Consider the following 20419-nt stretch of genomic DNA (forward strand, 5'->3'; position numbering starts at 1 on the left):
GGCACATGCCGGGCTCAGGTCCTAATGCTTGCTCATCACGCACTTTACCCACTCACCGTCTGAGGGCTCCGGAGACAGTGAGAGCTCAGACACTGAAACTTAACCGCTAGTGCAACTGCGTCAAGAGCTTGGGTCTTTACAGCCATGATTACATCATGAGGAGGGGCTTGTGGGCGTGTCCTAACCCCTTCGGCTCTTCTGAAGACTTATGATATGGTGTGACACAGACTAAAGTCATCTGAAAGGAGGGAGCCTCAGTTGAGAAAATGGTTCCACGTTATCAAGCTGTAGGCAAGCCTGTGGGGCATTTTCTTAATTAGTGACTGACGAGGAAGGGTCCAGCCCATTGTGGGCGGGGCCATCCGTGGGCTAGTGGTCCTGTGATCTATAAGAAAACAGGCCAAGCAAGCCATAGGGAGCAAGCCGGTAAGCAGCACCCCTCCGTGGCCTCTGCCTCAGCTCCTGCCTCCAGGTTCCTGCCCTGTTTGAGTTCCTGCCCTGACTTCCTTCAGTGATGGACTATGATGTGGAAATGTAAGCTGAACAAACCCTTTCCTCTCCAACTTGATTTTGGTCATGATGTTTCATCACAGCAAAAATAACTCTACGATGGGTGGAAAGTGAGACTTGACCTTGGTTGGACTTTGGTGCCTCCAGAACGGTAAGAAATAAATGTCCATCCTTTATAAATGACCCAGTGTGTACTAGGCCAAGTAGATTGAGACAATAATTACCCACTCGTTAATTAAATTAATCAGCTTTGTTTTTAGACAGGGTCTAATGTAGCCCAGGTTGACCTCAAACTTGCTACAGAGTTGAGGGTAGCCTTGAACTCCTGGTCCTTCTGCTTTGACCTCCCTCGTGGTAGGATTATTGGCATGCACTACCATGCCTGGCTTTCCATTCATTTTCAAAGCCAAGTTGAGGGCAAGGCTGTATTCCAGGAACTATTATTTCCTTTGGGGGAGGGGGAGGGGCAGAGAGAACAAGACAAGCAAGTGTCCCTGCTTTCTAGAATCTTCTCTAGTCTACAATTCAGAAACTGAGACTATAGGAGGAGGCTGATGGTACAAGCTTGGAATCCCAGCACTCAAGGTACTGAGGCAGGAGGATTGTGGAGTTGAGGCCAGCTTAAACTATATAGTGAGACTTGTCTCAATTCTTTAAAAAAAAATTTTTTTTTCCCGAAACTGGGTTTCTCTGTGTAGCCTTGGCTGTCCTGGACTCACTTTGTAGACCAGGCTGGCCTCGAACTCACGGAGATCCACCTGCCTCTGCCTCCTGAATGCTAGGATTACAGGCTTGCACCACAGCGCCTAGCTGACTCATCTCAAAATTTAAAAAATAAAATAAAAATATAGAGAGGGGGTCAAGGCTCCTCAGAGACCAAGGTCTCCCTCATTTGTGAATAGAGGCACTTGAGGCTGACATCGAAGCCATAAACTGTGTGAAGAGCCATCTTACTTCTGTTCCATTTCCTGACTGAGGTTTGGCTGTACTTACAAAGGACCCAGTGATACGGGTCTGCATCACCATGTATGATCAGCTGAGGGATACAGCGGAACGGTCCCTGTGCCCAGATGGATGGGGTGAGACAAGGCCTTCAGTGTCCCCAGAGCTGAGGAGTGACTGGTGGAGCCCTCATCTCTCAGTGGTCTACAGTAAGCCTGGCGCTGTCGGGGAGGTTTTGGACTCTGCTAGGACCACTTTCTTTCAGAGGGTCCAGTTGGAGACAAGATCTCACTCTGTAGCCCAGGCTGGGTCTAGATGCCTGGATCCATCTACTTCAGCCTCCTGAATGCTGGGATGACAGGTCTGCACCACCACGCCCAGCCGGCAGACAGGAGGTGGGGTGGGGGGTGGGGGGTGGGAGGGGGGTGGGAAGGGGCAGGGGCAGGGAGTCACTACTGTCCCCAGGAATATAGATAAACCAGATCAAATCAAGGTGATTTGCTTAAGCTACAAAGCCAGGAGACTGATTGGGATCCTGAACAGTCAGAATCTGAGGTGCCCCTGAGTCTGGTGCACTCCGGAGTCTGTCCCCTTCAGGCTGCCTCAGAGGACAGGGACAATGGGGCCTATGTAAGGGGCTGCGCTCTGATGAGCAGAAGCAGAAGCGCATCACCCTTGGCCATCACAGCCACCGTGTAAATCCAAAGAAGCTCTTTCCAGATGGGATAATAGGAGAGGGGAGGGGGCTGGAGAGATGGCTCAGCAGTTAAGAGCACTGTCTGCTCTTCCAGAGGTCCTGAGTTCAATTCCCAGCAACCACATGGTGGCTTATAACCATCTATAATGAGGTCTGGTGTCCTCTTCTGGCCTGTGGGTGTATGTGCAGGCAGAACATTGTATACATAATAAATAAATACATCTTTAAAAAAAAATAGGAGAGGAGAGGGCAGGGTGGTACATACTTGAAACCATGGCACTGGACACCGAGGTTGGGAGACTGTCAGTTGCAAGCTAGCTAGCCTGGCCTACCTAGCAAAACCTTGTCTCAAAACAACAACAACCAAGAGGCTGGAGAGATGGCTCAGTGGTTAGGAGCACTATCTCCTCTTCCAGAAGTCCTGAGTTCAATTCCTGGCAACCACATGGTGGCTCACAACCATCTATGATGTGATCTGATGCCCTCTTCTGGCATGCAGGTGTACATGCAGATAGGGTGCTCATATACATAAAATAAATTTTAAAATCTTTTTAAGACAACAACAACAAAGAGATGATTGAGGGCTGTAGAGATGGCTCAGTAAAGGTTGGAGCACTGGCTGTTCTTTCAGAGGACCTAGGACTGACTCCCAGCACGTCCCAGGCAGCTCATAAGTAACCATGTGTATCTCCAGCTCCAGGGGATCTGATGCCCTTTTCTGGTTTCTATGGTTAGGCATGCACAAAGCACACAGTCATACATGCAAGTAAAACACCCATACACATAAATCTTTCTAAATAGAAAAAAAATAATAATGAAAAGAATAGTGCAACAGGGTGCCCCAGCATCCTTCCCCGGAGCTACTGTGACGCTGGCCTGGGAAAGGGGATGAGTCCAGGAAGCTTAGGAAGGGCTTTTCAAATACACGGGAGATTAAGATGAGGGCTGAAAAGCTCAGTGCCCGCTCACTCCCTCTCTCAAGGGAGTAGCCTCCAAGCTGTAGAAAAAGCAGCAGCTGCGGTGGGCTGGTGTTGCTCTCCGTGCCTGTGGTCTCAGGAAGAGGACGGTAGAGAAGCCATGTTCTCTGACCTGGAGCTGGCACAGCTGTCTCAGATCTGCTCACGCTCTGGAGGGTCGTGTCCCTTCCTCACGGCTTCCCAGCTCTTCTCCTAGCCCTGCCTCCCCCCACACAAGCATGGGCAGACCAGGAGTAACTGCTGGGATGACGGACAGGAAGAAATCCCACATCTCCACCTTAGCCATCTACGTGAGACCAGGCCCTCTGACTTGCTGTCTCTGTTTCTCAGGAAGGAATTCAGACCAGAGAAGCCGAAAACCTTCCCCAGGGTACCTTGCAGATGGAAGGAAAATTGCGGTCAAACCTATACAGTGGGAACATGTGTGTCCACTTTCCCCAATCCAGGCTGGAGCCCTAGGCATCGCTCTTCCCTCTAGGCAGAGACTGGGGTGGGGGAGGAGCAGCCTGAGGGGGTGGGGGCCATCCCACCTGTCGCTGCCGCCCAGCAGCGCTGGCAAGAAGAGACAGCCCTGCCCTCTGCCTCCACCCTCACCATAACTTCCATCCATTGTCACCACACTGTCTCAGCGCTGCTATATTTAAGACAGTTGCAAGGCTCCAAGATCACATTCTTCGCGCCCGTCCTCACTGAGCTGAGGGCAGGAAGAGACCGGAGATCTTCTTGCTGTCCCGGAGACCCCTGAGTGGACACCACTGTTTCTGTGAGTCACATGCCAGGGGCCAGGGTCTAAGGGAGCCCAGCTGAGGGAGACCCCCAACTTTCCCCAGTGTATGACCTATGCGGGGTGGTACGTACGGTGTATGTGTAGTGTACATACCTGTAGTGTATGTGTGCCTGTGGTATGTGGGCTTCCATATGTGTATATGATGGGAGTGTGATTTATACATAGGTTTACATGGAAGTCTATGATGTGTGTATGTGTTCATGGGGGGGTGTGCGTATTGTGTAGTAGGGTTAGTATTTGTGTGACTACGGTGTGTCTGTGTGTCTATAGTATAGTATGTGTGTGTGTGTGTGTGTGTGTGTGTGTGGTAGGGTATGTGTATGTGTGTGTATGTGTGTGCATATGTGTGCTATAGGGAATGTGTGTATCTCTGTAGAGTATATATATATATATATATATATATATATATATATATATATGTAAATATGTTGGAAAGGGAGCTTGTTTGGGAGATTTGAGCTTGCTAGCACCCCAACTCCCAGAACTCCATGCCTCGCTGCACTTCTCTGTGTAACCTGGGGTCTTGAGTCCTCTGATGTGAGTCCTCCTTGATATTAAAGCTAAAAATAAAGGAAGGAAAAGGCCCCTGGGGATACACTTGGAACTGGAGTCTTTGCTGCATGGGGCAGCCAGTCGGGAGCCAGAGTTGGCAGGTCCAGCGGGGATGGTATGTGAGGCCTGAGCTCTGGTTGTTCGACCCCACAGGCAGAGAAAAAGCACACAAGCACTGCCATCCCAGATCCTAGGCTTGCCAGGTTCATCCCCCATAGGGGATGAGGACACGGGGCTCTGCTGGGAAAGAAACAGCCTCCACTAGCCAGGGCCAGGCCATCGCAGCCTCCTGGGTGCTGGGGAGCCAGTGCATGTCCCAGCCTGTGTCGACCCACTGGGCAAGATCATGCACTCCAGCTCAGCCAGTACTGCTCCTCATCCCGTGGGAAAGGGCAACGGAGGCCACAAACCTGCCCCCACTTAATCCCACACTTCAGTCAGCGCTTTAAAAAGCATCCAGGCTCACCGCAGAGGAAGGGGTTTTGAGGCCAAGTGCCAGTGGGCCGCTGTGCTCATTAGGGCAGAGTATCCGGGAGAGAGCTGGGTGCTGACACCAGTGTTGGGCTTGGAGCCCTGCTCCCTACATCAGCCGGGGGTGGGGGTGGGGGTGGGGGTGGGGGTGGGGGCTGTTTCTGAGGAAGAAGAGTGGGATGAGTGGGTTTGGCTAGTTCTCTGCGTGTAGAGATGCTTTCCAGCCAGAACCAGGCCTAAATGGGCAACTGTCCTTTGGCTCTGCTGAGATGCTTGTCAGGAGCCAAAGGACCTTTTAGAGCAGCCCTTGATGGCCCCTGACCGCTGCCAGCCAGCCACTGTCTGCCCTGATGGCCACAGCTGAGGCCAGCAGAGAAAACCAAACCCTAAGGGAGTGGAAGAGATACATGTGGGAAAGATTAAAACAGAGCCAACAGATACATGCTCAGCGCCTGACGCTCAGCAGCCTAAGCCCCGCTGCCAGCGAGTCGTGTACAGCCTGCATACAGAGATGAACTAAGCAGCAAGAGGAGGCATTTTCTAAATGAGAACCAAACTGTAGAGTGCAGATTTAAAATACCAAAAGGATTAAAGGGGAGAAGAGGTCTAGGCCTGCTGTGTGTGTGTGTGTGTGTGTGTGTGTGTGTGTGCGCGCGCGTGCGCACGCGTGCATGCGTGTGTGCGTGCAAACGGTCAGTCTTGAGTGTTATTTCTTGGTCCGTTGTTCCTTTTCGTTTTGTTTTCTCAACCCCTTTTGAGGGGTCGCATATCAGATAACCTACATATCAGATGTTTGCATTACGACTGATTACAGTAGCGAAATTACAGTTATGAAGTAGCCATGAAATAAATTTATGGTTGGAGGTCACCACAACATGAGGAACTGTATATATTAAAAAGGTCGCAGCGTTAGGGATGTTGGAACCACTGCTCTAGAGAAAGAGCCTCTAAGAAAGAGAACCTCCCCGGCACACTGGAGAACACTCGGGAAGGGAGGTGGCGGATGCCTGGTAGCACAACCGTACACCTTGGCTTTGACAGGTCGTTTGCTCGCAGCCATGACTCTGCCCCACAGCGCTGGGGAGCCCCAAGCCTCCCAGACCGTGCAGGTCCACAGGCTGGAACACAGGCAGGAGGAGGAACAGGAGGAGCGACAGCACAGCCTGCATATGGGCTCTTCTGTGCAGAGGCGGACCTACCGCAGCAGGTGGGAGTGCTCAGCCCCCGCCCTGTGGGCCCCTCCCCAGCCACAGCTCCACCCCAGGAATAAAGGGGGGGGGGATGCCTAGCCAGCTGTCCAGACACATCTTAGATGGGTAGCACAGGCCTACCTTCTGAGACACCCCTCACTGACCGCCACCCCCCTCCCCCACACCACCCATCTGAATAAAAGGGACAAGGGCCAGTCCTCTGCAGACTCTGTCTGAGAAAAGACACAGTCAGTCCCTCGGGATACCCAGTAGGCTGGAGAGTGTGTTGGAGGCTTTTTTGTCACCATGACAAAGCACCTGAGAAAAATACAGTAGAAGGGGATTTTTTTTGTTTGTTTGCTTTGAGGGTTTTTGTTGTTGTTGTTTGGAGGGGGTTTTGTTGTTGTTGTTGTTGTTGTTGTTTGATAGCCCTTTATGGTGTTCATACCCGTCTTGGCTCTATTGCTTTGGGCCTGAAGTAAGGCAAAAAAAAAAAACAAAAAACAAACAACAACAAACCCAAACAAAACAAAATACCACAGTGGAAGAGTAGCCAGGAAGAGAAAAAAAAAGGGGGGGGGGCATGGAACATGACCAAGGCCCCATGACCACATCCTCCAACCAAGGCTCACCTCTAGATGTTTCTTCTGCTCCCAATAAAAACCACCAAACGGAATCCATCAGGGGATTGCCTGACTGGGGAGCCCGCAGCCCCTGGGGTCCAGCTACTTCTGGATGAATAGATCCGGCAGCTGTGGACTGAGTTTTCCACACAACTCCTTTAAGGGATACCTCATACCCAGACCCTAACAGGAGGCACAAGCCCTCTCTCTGGAGCCTGCCTGGAGTAGGGAGACATCCCTGCTCTCTGACACCCTTGCATGAAGGAGAAAGGTCATAATGAGAAGGGAGCTCGGGGGTTGCCTTCTAGTACCCTAATGTACAGCCATGGTCTTGGGAACATTGGGGAAATTCCCCCCAAGGGCCGTGACTTCTTTTTGTCCTGGCAGTGAGGAGGAACAGCAGTTCAGCTCCCAAGACTATGCTCTGGCTGCCGCCCTGGCCCTGACAGCCTCCTCAGAATTGTCCTGGTAAGTCACATGGCTGGTGCTGGATGAGGAAGGGTTGTCTTGTCTTGACCCTGGTCTCTGCTGCCCTGTTCCCCACCTCCCCATAGGCTCCCATCGACACACGATGGACCTGCCAGAAGTTCTTTTGGGGGGGGGGGGAGAAGGGCTGGGCAGAGTGCAAACCAGACACGTTCCCTGACCACCAAGTCTTATGCCACCCCCTGGAAAAGTCCCCACAGCTGAAAAGGACTGTCACCAAGCAGCAGTCCTTATTACTAAAGAGGTTCACAAGAAAGTGAGGGGCTGCCATGGGGTACAGACTGGTAACACAATTCTCGCACAGGAAGGGAAGGTCCCTGAATGCCTGCCTGAGGTACCACAGTTTTAGGAAGGGCCCTAAGCTTGGACATCGGGGCCACAGTCCTGCTGTCCTTAAGCAAGTCACGGACCTCAGCGCTCTGTCCTGGGAAATGGGGAAAGGAACACCTGTCCACTTGGACATAGCGAAAACTAGCCAGTGGTTTGTTGAGAAGCCCCCACATACCCCACTCATAAGTATCTATTTATAAAATTCTGGCTGTAAGCAGCTCATCTCACACATGCACACGCACGCGCGCGCGCGCACACACACACACACACACCTATATACGCACTTTTTTGAGATAGGGCCTCAGGTAGCCTAGGCTGGCCTCAAACTTGCTATGTAACCAAAGGTGGCCTTGAACTTTGTTCCTCCTGCCTCCTGGGTGCTGAGATTGCAGGCGTGTACTACCATGTGTGCTTAACGTGGCGCTGGAGATCTAACCCAGGGTTCTGTACATTTGAGGCAAGCACTCTACCAGCTGGGCTGTATCCCCCAGTCCCTTTTCCAAGGTGTCTATGGGCAGAAGAGGGGTCAAGGCTGTGCTTGTCCCTAAGGCGCATTGCCAAATACCACTGGTATGTTGGGATGGGGTGGGCAGGTAGGACTTCTCCTGCCTCTTTGGACTATGTCTGAGTCCCCATCCCTGTAGGGAAGCTAAGCTGAGGCACCAGTCCACCACAGTGGAGCTGGAGGAACGTGGACAGAAGCGGGTGGGCTTCGGCAATGACTTGGAGCCGATGGAGGTGGCCTTCCTACGGACGCAGAGGCTGCTGCGCCAGAGACGGGACTGGAAGGCGCTGCGGCAACGGGTGAGTGAGGCACTGGGGGACCTCAGCCTTAGAACCTGACACCCGACACATGGCCGGTCCTCACTCTCACCCACTTCTCAAAGAGCATCCAAAGGGCCTGGGTTCTGTTCCGGACGCCCCCTAACCTCAGTGATGTAACCTGAGAAAGGGTCAGACTATTCTTGCGCCTCAGTTTCCCTTCTGCGACTCAGGTGTGATTATAACAGCTCTGCGCTGAGGTAGAAAGTAAGTGAGCTTAGATTTGTAGAGTAACTTCCCTGTGTAAAAGACCTTCATAGTCGAGCTGGGCGTGGTGGCGCACGCCTTTAATCCCAGCACTCGGGAGGCAGAGGTAGGCGGATCGCTGTGAGTTTGAGGACAGCCTGGTCTACAAAGTGAGTCCAGGTAGGCCAAGGCTACACAGAGAGACCCTGTCCCGAAAAAAAAAAAAAAAGAAAGAAAGAAAAAAAAAAAAGAAAAACCAAAGAAGAAAAAAAGAAAGAAAAAAAAAGAAAAAAAGAAAAAGACCTTCATAGTCATGCAAGGTCTGATGTCACCTCCCTGCCCCTTGCCCAGGGCTTTTTTTTTTTACGGCACCCCTGTGTTTTCCATGCATTGACACCCCCCCCCCCATTACAACCCCACAGGGGTGAAACAAATAAATAGCTTCATCATCCACATTTTACAGGCAAGGAGGATGCGGCTCTGCCTGTGACCCTGTTGCTGGCCCCATAGCACACACCCTGCCCACTGAGCAATACCGCCACAAGATGGTGCCGATGAGGGCTCAGCCTGAATTGTGGGGAAGCCATCCCTGGCCCCCTAGGAATCACACACCCTTTCACCTCCAGACAGAGAAGAAGGTCCGGGAGGCCAAAGAGCTGATTGAACTGTGCTCTGGCCGGGGCCCCTGGTTCTGGATCCCACTTCGCTCGCATGCTGTCTGGGAGCACACCACAGTCCTGCTGACCTGCACCGTCCAGGGCTCCTTTCCGTTCCAGGTCACCTGGTAAGCCCCTGGGGTCTTCACCCAAGGTTCCTCTGTCTCGGCAAGGCCACAGCCCACAGACTCTGAGCTCTGTCCACCCTACACACAGAGCAACGACAGCTGCCCAGGAGCCTCAGGCCGCCTTGGGCCTTGGTTATTCTTAGGCACCTTCCTGCCGGCCTGGGCCGGAAAGACTGAACCCCTGGAGAGCCAGCCCTTGTAAAAATATGATTCTGGTGGCATGAGCCATCAGCTGCTTTGAGCTGGGCATCTTCGTCACTAGAGACTGTCTGGATAGAGAGCCCAGAAGTTAGAGACGGGGTAAGGAAGGGCAGGGCCCTGCTGGAAGAACGAGTTCAGATCTACAGTGTGAGTGGAAAAGTCAGGCCTAGCATCGTCTCCTATGAGTCCCGGTGTGGCATCAGGCTTGACCTAAGCCCCCCCACCCCACCCCACCGACCTGCTTCTGGTTTTGCCTCAGTCTCCCGTTCCTATGATAAGCTGAAGACCCCTTATCCAGCTGAATTTTGGCAAAGGGTTTAGTGTCCTATAGAGGAAGTCCTCAGAGCATGGCAAGAGCTAGGAAAAAGCCTGCATGGTTACACAAGCCTGCAGCTCTTAAGAGACCGAGGCAGGAGGATTGGGGTCTTTAAAAAGAAAAGAGGGGTGCCGGGCAGTAGTGGCACAGGCCTTTAATCCTAGCACTAGGGAGGCAGAGGCAGGTGGATCACTGTGAGGTCGAGGCCAGCCTGGTCTACAAAGCAAGTCCAGGACAGCCAAGGCTACACAGTGAGGCACTATCTCAAAAAACAAAAACAAGAACAAGAACAAAAACAAACAAAACAAAACAAAAAAGAAAAGAGAGAAGCGCTGGGAAAATAGGAGACATTTCTAGAAGCATACCAGCACCCCAGAAGCCTTACAGCTGTGGGGAATCCCCTTAACAAGGTAGTAGATATGGGGTTGATCATGGCCACTTCCTAGTAGGAGGCACATTGTCCACAAAGCAGATTCCAAGGGCATGCTTCGGCATAAGAAAGGGATTTCAACAACGTTTGCTGTCAGTTTCACAGTCCCAGGCCCTGCCAGGGTCTCACCCTCAAGGAATGCTTTGCCCAGGGGGAACTGGCCGCAAAGAAGTGTATTCATGGACCCGCTCCAATCAAAGGGCAGGGGGAGGGGAGGAAACGGCTGGCTGGTGTGGTCTGAAGTGTCCAGGAAAGCGTCTCAGAAGAGGTGGCATGGGAGCTGCAAAAAACAAAAACAAAAACCATAAATAAACAAAGAATAGAATAGACTTTTTGTTTTGTTTTTCAAGACAAGGTTTCTCTGTGTAGCCTTGGCTGTCCTGAACTCACTTTGTAGACCAGGCTGGCCTCGAACTCACAGTGATCCGCCTGCCTCTGCCTCCTGAGTGCTGGGATTAAAGGCGTGCGCCACCACTGCCCACCTAGAATAGAATAGACTTTGACCATCAAAATGCACCATGAAAGCTAAACATACAGAGACCGCAGGACTGTGGTCCCCACCTTCAGGAGGCTGAGACCTGAAAGTCACAAGTCTGAGACTGGCCTGGGCTGCCCAGTGAGACACTATCTCAAAGAACAACAGAAGATTTAGGCAAACAGTAAGAGCCTCTTTCCTGAGCCCTCTCTGGCTGGAGGGGCGGGCAGGATGAGGCTAAGGGCCTGGCAGGCCACGGGCAGAGCTCCAGCTGCTACTTCTTGAGAGGAAGACGGAGCCTGGCCAGCCTGAGGTGTCTGGAATGTTTCTGACAGGTGTGGGCTAGGGGCCTGGCCCTCAGAGCCTGGAGAGATGTGTGCCAGATTAGGCACTGCCCTCCCCACAGGAGACTTAGAGGAACCCCTTCCTTAAATGGGTATAGCCTGGGGACAGAGTGGGTGTGCCTCTGTTGTGTGGCCATGGAGAGAAACAGTGCACTCAGAGAGACAGGCGAGGGCCAAAGAGGGCTCATCCTGAGGCTGGGGCGCCCTCTGTCGGCAACAAGTATGCCCTCTTCTTCAACCTCAGCTACCTGTACTTGGCAGGAAGAGGCATTTCTGCATTCACCCCTGAGATACACACATGCACTGGTGCACCCGCGCGCGCGTGTACACACACACACACACACCACCATCACAACAACAACAACAAAAATACTGAGTGTGTTTAGTGTTAGGCACTAGCCTAACACAAATGAGCCTAGAAGGCAGTCCTCAGCAGGGCTATACAGGCACGAATGCACACATGCACACAGGCACATACACACATGCACAGATGCACACACACGCATGCACGCACCCCACACCGGTGCCCAGACCCTATACCCAGAAGCCCTAATTTTATCAGGACACAGCATGAGGTAGGAACTTGGTTTTCTCCCTGGTGTCTGGACGTAGCACTGGCCACTGGCGACTCTGCCCACAGTATCCCAGCCTTCTTCCAGGGACAGGGCATAGAGGAGGTCAAAGTGATGCAAAGTGTGTCAGCAGCAGCAGCCATGTGGCACCTGTCCTCGCTTGCTGTTGACCATTGCCATGTGGCCACAGCTCCCAGAGAGAAGGACAAGGAGACAGACAGTATGCTGGCGAGCTCCACGGTAAATCCTGTTTTCTTCAGGATTCGAGCCTTGGCTCCCAACTTGCCTGACACTGTGACCCTGTAATACTCTCCTCACGCTGTGGTGACCCCAACCATAAAATTATTTTCGTTGCTACTTCAGAGCAGGAATTTTGCTGCGGTTATGAACTGTAATGTAAATATCTCTATTTTCCAGTGGTCTTAGGTGAGCCCTGTGAAAGGGTCCTTCAACTCTCGAAGGGGCCGTGACCCACAGGTTGAGAACCACTGGATTACTGGAAACTGATGTGGGGGAGCAATGGGTGGTCTCTTATGCAGACCCCACAAGGCCTGTATCCAAACTCTGCCCATAATAAAAAGCCTTCGGTGCTGCTGAGACAACCCCGGGGCTCATGCGCGCTAAGCTAAGCCCTGCACCCCAGCTCTGTGCAAAGACCTTTAAAATCGTCCTTGGATGATTTGATTGAGAGCTAAAAGTAAGAACAGAAAGCCAGATGTAGGGGGGGGTGCACGCCTGTAACCCCAGCACTAGGAAGGCTGATCCCTGAGGATCGCAAACTCAAGGCTCACGTGAGCTACAGAGGGAGGCCCTGTCTCCAAAGAAGATGGAGAAGGCAGGGAAGAGGAGAGAGGAGGAGGAGGAGGAGGAGGAGGAGGAGGAGGAGGAGGAGGAGGTGGAGGAGGAGGAGGTGGAGGAGGATGAGGAGGTGGAGGAGGAGGAGGAGGAGGAGGTGGAGGAGGATGGGGAGGTGGAGGAGGATGGGGAGGAGGAGGAGGAGGGGGAGGTGGAGGAGGAGGAGGGGGAGGTGGAGGAGGATGGGGAGGAGGAGGAGGAGGAGGAGGGGGAGGTGGAGGTGGAGGAGGAGGAGGAGGTGGAGGAGGAGGGGGAGGTGGAGGAGGATGGGGAGGAGGAGGAGGAGGAGGGGGAGGTGGAGGAGGAGGAGGTGGAGGAGGATGGGGAGGAGGAGGAGGAGGGGGAGGTGGAGGAGGAGGAGGTGGAGGAGGAGGGGGAGGTGGAGGAGGATGGGGAGGAGGAGGAGGAGGAGGGGGAGGTGGAGGAGGAGGAGGTGGAGGAGGAGGAGGAGGAGGAGGGGGAGGTGGAGGAGGAGGAGGTGGAGGAGGAGGGGGAGGTGGAGGAGGATGGGGAGGTGGAGGAGGAGGAGGTGGAGGAGGATGGGGAGGTGGAGGAGGACGGAGAAAGAAGAGAAAAAGTGGAAGCAGCAGCAACTGGGCTTGGTGGCTGCACGCTTCAGATGCCAGCCTTTGAGATGGAGGCAGGAATATTAGCACTTCATGGTCGTCCTTGGCTACATTTCAAAATCAAGGCTAGCCCAGGCGACCTGAACCCCAATCTCAAACTTCAATAAATAAATAGCAGTCATCTTAGGCATCTGCCCTGGGGAGTTATAGAGAGAAACTTCTGGGGCTTTCATTGGTACAGGCCCCCCAAAAGCGGTCAAAGTACAAGGCCTGGTCTCCGGTGTGCCCTGAGAGTACCTCTGGCAGGTACCCCAGACTCTGAGCATCTACAGTGAGCAAGGCCAAGGAAGTGTTACCCCACCTCAGGGTCACGACAGTCCTGCAGAGTCAGCCCTGTGTGCAGGGCCAGCCCTGTGTACTCCCATTTCCCAGATGAGGACAACTGAGGCCAGTAGTGAAAGTTCCACCAGACAGGGGTGTTGGCAGCTGGTGAGCAGCACATTGCCGAGGCTGCAATCCAGGTATGAAGGCTCTGGATCCCCCAACTCACCGCAGCTACCGTTGTCCCCACAGGTACAAGGATGACATCCGGATTGATCCCCGCCTCTTTCCAGCCGGCAAGTACCGAATCACCAACAACTACGGGCTGCTGACCCTGGAGATCAGGAGGTAAAACCACAGACCCTGCATGGCCCCCCATGACCCCCAACACCACTGAGGCCAATCCTGGGCTCTGGCACCCCAGTTTACTCATCCTCAGACATGGAATAGGATGGGGAGGGGCCCTCGAGGGTCCAGCAAGACTGGTCTTCGAAGCCCCGAGTACCAGGGAACATGGAGCACCAGGGGGCTCTTAGCTTGCTGATGGGCACATCCTACTGCCTACTCTGTCACCAGGGTACCTTGGACAGACATGGGGTTTTTTTTGGGTACACACACAGGGCTGGTCTGGCTGGTGATGAGACCTAGGCCTGAAACTGAAGATCTGGGCACTGTGCCTGGCTCTGGCACAGACTGGCACTAGGCCTCAGCGAGTCTGATGCCCTGTGTGAAAGGAGGAAGTCCTGCAACTGGTTTTTTGACATAGAGATGTCAAGAGGGCAGGAGGCTGGGCCTCCTGGAACCAGGCACGGACAGCTGCATTGAGTTTCCGTTGCTAGGCAATTCTGGCAGAATGACGTCACCACTCTGTCACCACTCTGGTCTTCCACAGTTGGTCACAACAACGATGCAGGATGATGTTTCCAAAGCCCTTTCCTTTGAGCTGTTTTAGACTGGTGTCAGATCTCTAGTGTGTGTGTGTGTGTGTGTGTGTGTGTGTGTGTGTGTGTGTGTGTGTTTGTGTTTTCAGAAAAATCCAGTGACCAGCCCAAAGACACAGAGCCCAGGGTCTTCCCATGTAGCCCAGGCTCCCTTCCCACCCAGCAGGGTGTGAGTTCCTTGCCCAGCATCCTGTGAAGTTCCTTCCTCCCTCCTTCTCAGATGCACAGTTGAGGACTCGGCCACCTACACCGTGCTGGTGAAGAATGCCTACGGCCAGGCCTCTTCCTTCGCCAAAGTTCTCATCCGCAGTGAGTCCAACCCATCCCCAGCAGGCCAGGCCCCAAGAGCCCACGACCAGCAGAAAGCCATGAACCTATGGCTGCACACAAGGAAAGGGTCAGGGTGTTGAGTTGAGACTGGGGACCCGGAGACCTTTGGATTGAGCGAGCCTCCTCTCTCAGACTAGCAAGGACAACTGGGTGAGCTGATGGCATAAGCATAACTGGGCAGGAACCTCCGCCCCTGGGGACTGATGTGGAGAGCCTCCAGGGGGAGAAGGAAGGGCAGGGCGGTCGTCCCCCAGCATTCAGTATGCATCGAGCATATGCTGTCTCTCTCTCTCTGCTGTGCTGGCCTTGAACTTAGCTCTGTGTACAGACGGGGTCATGACAGGCATGGGTCAGTCACTAAGCTTCAGGTGTGCTAGGTGGATGGATTAGAAAGGGGGACTGAGCCGGGTGTGGTAGCGCACTCCTTTAATCCTAATGCTTGGGAAGCAGAGGCAGGCGGATCGCTGTGAGTTCGAGGCCAGCCTGGTCTACAAAACAAGTCCAGGACAGCCAAGGATACGCAGAGAGACCCTGTCTCAGAAAACCAAAAAAGAAAGAAAGAAAGAAAGAAAGAAAAAGAAAAGAAGGAAGGAAGGAAGGAAGAAAGGAAGGAAGAAATGGGGGCTGTCCTACAAGTGGAAGACAAAATAGACTGGGTTTCAGACCCCACTGGCCATGGACAGACCTCCATAAAGAGCCCCTAGCCAACTGTTCCAAATGACCTTGTCAGCGCATCTCCATAGCGTGCTGGACTCTGACCCAGACGAGGGCCTCCAAGAGGGCGGCGCAGCAGCAAAGGGAAAGGCAGCCCTCCCTGACCACGGCCCTTCTCAGCTTTCTCCTGTGTCTTTTCCTACTGGACTTGTCCCTCCTAGATGATGTCCCATGAACATTCAAAACTCACAGCTTATAGCAGGTCAGACACCCAGGCATTGGCCAGACCTGGGTTCCCATGCTGCCTCTACCCCAGCTAGGCGTGGGGGACCTGGACAAGCCACCCAACCTCTCTGAGGTGCGGTTTACTTAACAGTGGGGTTCTGTTCCCCGCTCATGGATGGTCAAGTGGTGCAGATAAGTTTGATGCACTGCCGCTGAGAGATGTCCTCTGTCCCTCTGTGAATGCCACACCTGGCATGAGAGGCCCCACATAGTGCATTCTCTCTGTCATCTCTGTCTCTCTGTTTCTGTCTCACTGTCTCTGTCTCTGTCTCTGTCTCTGTCTCTGTCTCTGTCTCTGTCTCTCTCTCTCTCTCTCTCTCTCTGTTTCCCTGCCCAACCAGGGCAGCTGTCCAGCCCTGCCCTCCTTGCCTGTCACAGTCCTTGTTAAACTGTCCTTTGCAGTCCTCTACCCTCTGTGCATTCCTGAGATAGCTCTTGGGAGGCAGCTGTCCCTGTCACCCAGCCAGGTTCTCCGTGTAGACATCTGAGCTGCCCCATAGGCTGTGCCCAGAGTGAAACCCAAGGTCAGACACTATTTCTCTCTATGCAGCCCTCCCCCTTCCTCCTTCCAGACCTCTGCCCTTCCCTCCCCTCCAGCAAGGCCAGCAATTCAAGGATCCCTGCCCGAGGCATGAACCCACAGATACGACAACCGCCCCTCTGTTTCATCTCCATAGTGACAGGGGGTCTCTATGCATGTTCCCCTGCTGGGAGATGGGACCCCAGCTTCTAATACCAAGTCTCCCACCAGCCCTATGGGCCACCTGGAACCTTCCTCTCCCCTTTCAAGACCTTACTCTGGGGACCAGGGTCACATCATGGCTCAGGCTGCTGGGGCTAGCCTGGGTAACTCTGCCTCAGTTTCTCCATCTGTGAACATCAGCAGAATTAAGCTAGGGGCTGCTGCTCTTACCTCCAGAGTCCCTGGCCAGGATCGTCCACTTTGAGGACAGTGTATGATCCCATCAGCAAGTTCAGACAGACGAGGAAAACCAGCATTTATGAAGCACCTTCTGTGTGCCAGACGCTCAGTAGGGGCTTTATTTAAAAAAAAAAAAAAAAGTTTGTTCATAACCCACACCACCAGGGAGTAATCACAGCTCCCATTTTGCTAGTGAAGAAACTGAGGCACGGGAACACAAAAGACTTGCTCCAGAGCTGCTACAGGAGGTCACTGACACATCAGAAGTCAAATCCACACCCACAACCATGTCCCCAAATGTAGCAGGATGGTCGGGGCCTGAGCCCTCTCCAGCTGCAGTTGCCCTGTTTTTTGCAGATTACTTGGGGAAAGATGCTGGTTTCGACTCAGAGATCTTTAAAAGTAAGTGGGATGGGGATGGGGGCAGGGCATCTGGGATCCCCGTGGTCCTTCTGAGAACAGTCACCCTTGCCCATAAAAGCTATTCATGGAAGGCGGGCACAGGTGCTGACCCCCAACTGACGCGCTGACTTTTGTGGTTTCCCCCTCCTACCCCCCAGGACTTCTTTCCCTATTAAGTCACCTGTAAGAACTGTAAATAGAGGGTGTGGTGCTGCACGCCTTAAATCCCAGCACTGTGGAGGCCTAGGCACTGGATCTCTGAGTTCGAGGCCAGCCTGAGCATGTTCCTCCAGGACAGCCAGGGTTACACAGAGAAATCCTGGGGAGAGCGGAGGAGGAGACTGTGTATCCTGACCCAGAGGAATGGGGACCGCCCAGAAGAGTCCTTGCTTTCATTTAGGCCCTGGGACAGGCTTGTGTCTTAAAAGACTTTGATCTCACGTTTCTGTCCCCACCCAGGATCTATGTTCGGCCCCAGCGTGGAGTTTACGTCGGTGTTGAAGCCAATCTTTGCCCGAGAGAAAGAGCCCTTCTCCCTGACCTGCCTCTTCTCAGATGACGTGTTGGAAGCTGAGCAGAGAATCCAGTGGTTCCGAGATGGTGAGGCCACAGCCTTCCGAGCCAGAGCCCTGCTCCCTCCCAGCACAGAGACAACTCCCACCCCCGACGCCCCCCCTGCCCCCTCCCCCCTCCCCCCCCCCCCCCCCCCCGCGTCAGCCATGCCCCTCAGAAGACAGTGCTGGGCACACCTTGGGTGGGGCCAAGGTGGTCCTGGTTTATTTTCCTGTTGCTGTCATACAGTTTCCTGACAACACCATCTTAAGGGAGAAAGGGTTTGTTTTGGCTCACAGTTCAAGGATACAGTCCCCCAGGGCAGAGAAGTCAAGAAAGTAGGAGCCTGAAGCAGCTGGTCACACCCCAGCGACAGCTAGGAGAGAGGCGAGCGAAGAATGCATGCTTTTCCCGGCTCACTTTCTACACTTAGACAGTCCAGGAATGGCTCCACTCCCAGTGGGTGGGTCTTCCCCCCTCAATGAATGCAACCAAGTTAATTCCCCCACAGGCAAGCCCTGAACTCACAGTCTTACACCTAGTCTGATGGAAGAGGCTCAGTCCTGTCCTCAGGAAGCCCAAGGATTGTAGGGAGGATCATAGCTGCTTCTTGAAGTTCTCTCAGTCTGAGAGAGGGGATCAGTCTGCTCTCAAGAGCACTCTGGGGGTGTTGGGGCATAGTTCCCTCAGGCCTTAGCTGCCTCAGATTTGCCCCAGCTTCCATAGAGTCTGGTCACACAGCTCCTGTCTGTCTCTATGGGCTCCAAGAGTAACAAGACCGCCAGGTGTGGTGGCGCATGCCTTTAATCCCAGCACTTGGGAGGCAGAGGCAGTAGAATCGCTGTGAGTTCAAGGCTAGCCTGGTCTACAAAGTGAGTCCAGTATAGCCAAGGCTACACAGAGAGATCCTGTCTCAAAAAACTGAAAAAGAAAAACTTAAAAAAAAAAAAAAAAGAGTAACACTTTGGACTCCAAGACTCCACTTAGAATTCAGGGCCAGGAGTGGGTAGAGCTTCCACTGGGGATTTAAGGAGTTGCGTGTCAGAGAAGGCCACTATAACCACTGCCAGTGAGGTCTGCCCAGGTGCTGGCTTCATGTGTCACCTCCTCCCTGCAATGAGCAATAAATGACATTCAAGACAAGGGACCAGAGACCAACGGTAGGGGGTCAGGACAGGTTGTGCGGCTCACCACAGACCTTTTGAAGGCCATGTATGTACTCATGCATGGGTGCGTGCATGCATACATATATACATGCGCTTGTGTGAGTGTGTGAGTGTGTGTCTGTGTGTGTGTATGTATGTGTGGTGTGTCAGTTCAGGATGCATGTATGCATACATGTTTATGCATTTACCTGTGTGGGTGTGGGTGTGTGTCAGTTCAGGATGAGTGCATGCATACATATGCATGCGCTTGTGTGTGTGTGTGTGAGAGTGTGTGTGTATGTGTGAGTGTGTGTGTATGTGAGTGTGTGTGTGAGTGTGTGTGTATGTGAGTGTGTGTGTATATGTGAGTGTGTGTGTGTGTGAGTGTGTGTGTATGTGAGTGTGTGTGTATATGTGTGTGTGTGTGTGTGTGAGTGTATATATGTGTGTGTGTGTATTCAGGATGAAGAGCTCCAGGGAGGCTCAGGGGAAGGGGCTAGAGCGGGCTACTCTGTGAGAGGAGAAGGCACCTGGCCCTCTGGTCCTGACCATGGCCAGGCCTGCAGCCTAAGGGCAAGAAGTTTAACCACCCTCCCCGTGCCCTTGCCTTGAGCCCAGGAAGGTGGCACCTGCTGGGCGGGGCGGAGTGGAGGAGCTCTGAGGGACAGCTGCAATAACAAGAGCGATGTGTTTTCCCAAACATGTCCATCATTCAGAATGGAGTGCTGACAGGAGGGAGGAGGGGAAGGACTCCTCTCCAAGGCAGCTCAGGGCAAGGCTCCGAGAGCCTCACTCACGGTCTCTCCGATGACCTCTGACCCCTCTGCCCTTCTCACCATGTGAGGCCCAGGCCCTTTACTGCGCTCCCAGCTCTCAGTAAGACTTCTTACATTAAGTGGGGGGGGGGGGGGGGCGGGGAGGTGCACGCCTTTAATCCCAGCACTCAGGAGGCAGAGGCAGGTGGATCACTGTGAGTTCGAGGCCAGCCTGGTCTACAAATTGAGTCCAGAACAGCCAAGGCTACACAGAGAAACCCTGTCTTGAAAAACCAAAAAAAAAAAAAAAATTTCTCGCCTACCATGCATAAAGCAGGATTATATCCCCAGGACGACATGAATGGGCCGTGAAAGTGAGGGCCTGTTGTCCTAGCACTCAGGAGTCAGGGGCTGGGGGATCAGAAGTCCCGGGGGGACTCATCTACTGAATCCCCTTTACTGAGTTTCCAGACTTCACGCGGCTCCTTCTCTTTCCCAGAGAATTCCTCATTTCTCACCGGCTAACTAGCTCCCTAAACCTTTTGTTCTCTCCTTGAGTCCCCGCATTGCCACCAAGCCTTGGTCCCACCCTCCAGGTGTCTCCAAGGAGAGTTTAGAACCCACACCGACAGATCCCCCGAACATTCTCAATACCTCCACTGCCAGCCTCAGCCTCCAGCCACACCAGCTCCCTCTGGCAACTTCCCAGAGCCTCCAAAGCCCCAAGTGTCTCTGGGCTCCTGGGTGAGGCCAGGATCCCCCGCCCCCCCCATGATCTCCCACGGAACCGTCTTCCCTTCCACAGGCAGGCTCCTGAGGTCTTCAGCCCGTAGGCAGATACTCTATGCAGACCGCCAGGCAGCAGTGAAGGTGTCCTGTGCCTACAAGGAAGATGAGGGTTTCTACACAGTCCGAGTTTCCTCCCCCTTTGGGCCCCAGGAGCAAAGTGCCTACGTCTTTATAAGAGGTAAGCTGACCTGATGCTCTCAGAGCCTA

General features: G+C 53.4%; 1 protein-coding gene across 1 annotated transcript in view; it reads left to right on the forward strand.

Moving 5' to 3' along the window:
- The first annotated feature begins 3721 nt into the window (after positions 1-3721).
- MYOM3 (myomesin 3) overlaps positions 3722-20419 on the forward strand; it is a 56209-nt gene continuing 39511 nt past the window's right edge. The window contains exons 1-10 of the mRNA XM_084788381.1: positions 3722-3889; positions 5978-6143; positions 7137-7217; positions 8210-8369; positions 9200-9357; positions 13690-13785; positions 14599-14687; positions 16927-16971; positions 17431-17571; positions 20229-20390. Coding sequence (XP_084644507.1) covers positions 5995-6143; positions 7137-7217; positions 8210-8369; positions 9200-9357; positions 13690-13785; positions 14599-14687; positions 16927-16971; positions 17431-17571; positions 20229-20390 — 1081 coding nt within the window. The 5' untranslated portion in view covers positions 3722-3889; positions 5978-5994. The remainder of the gene's footprint in view (positions 3890-5977; positions 6144-7136; positions 7218-8209; positions 8370-9199; positions 9358-13689; positions 13786-14598; positions 14688-16926; positions 16972-17430; positions 17572-20228; positions 20391-20419) is intronic.

The sequence above is a fragment of the Acomys minous genome, assembly GCF_964271855.1.
Source record: "Acomys minous genome assembly, chromosome: 6".
NCBI lineage: Eukaryota > Metazoa > Chordata > Mammalia > Rodentia > Muridae > Acomys > Acomys minous.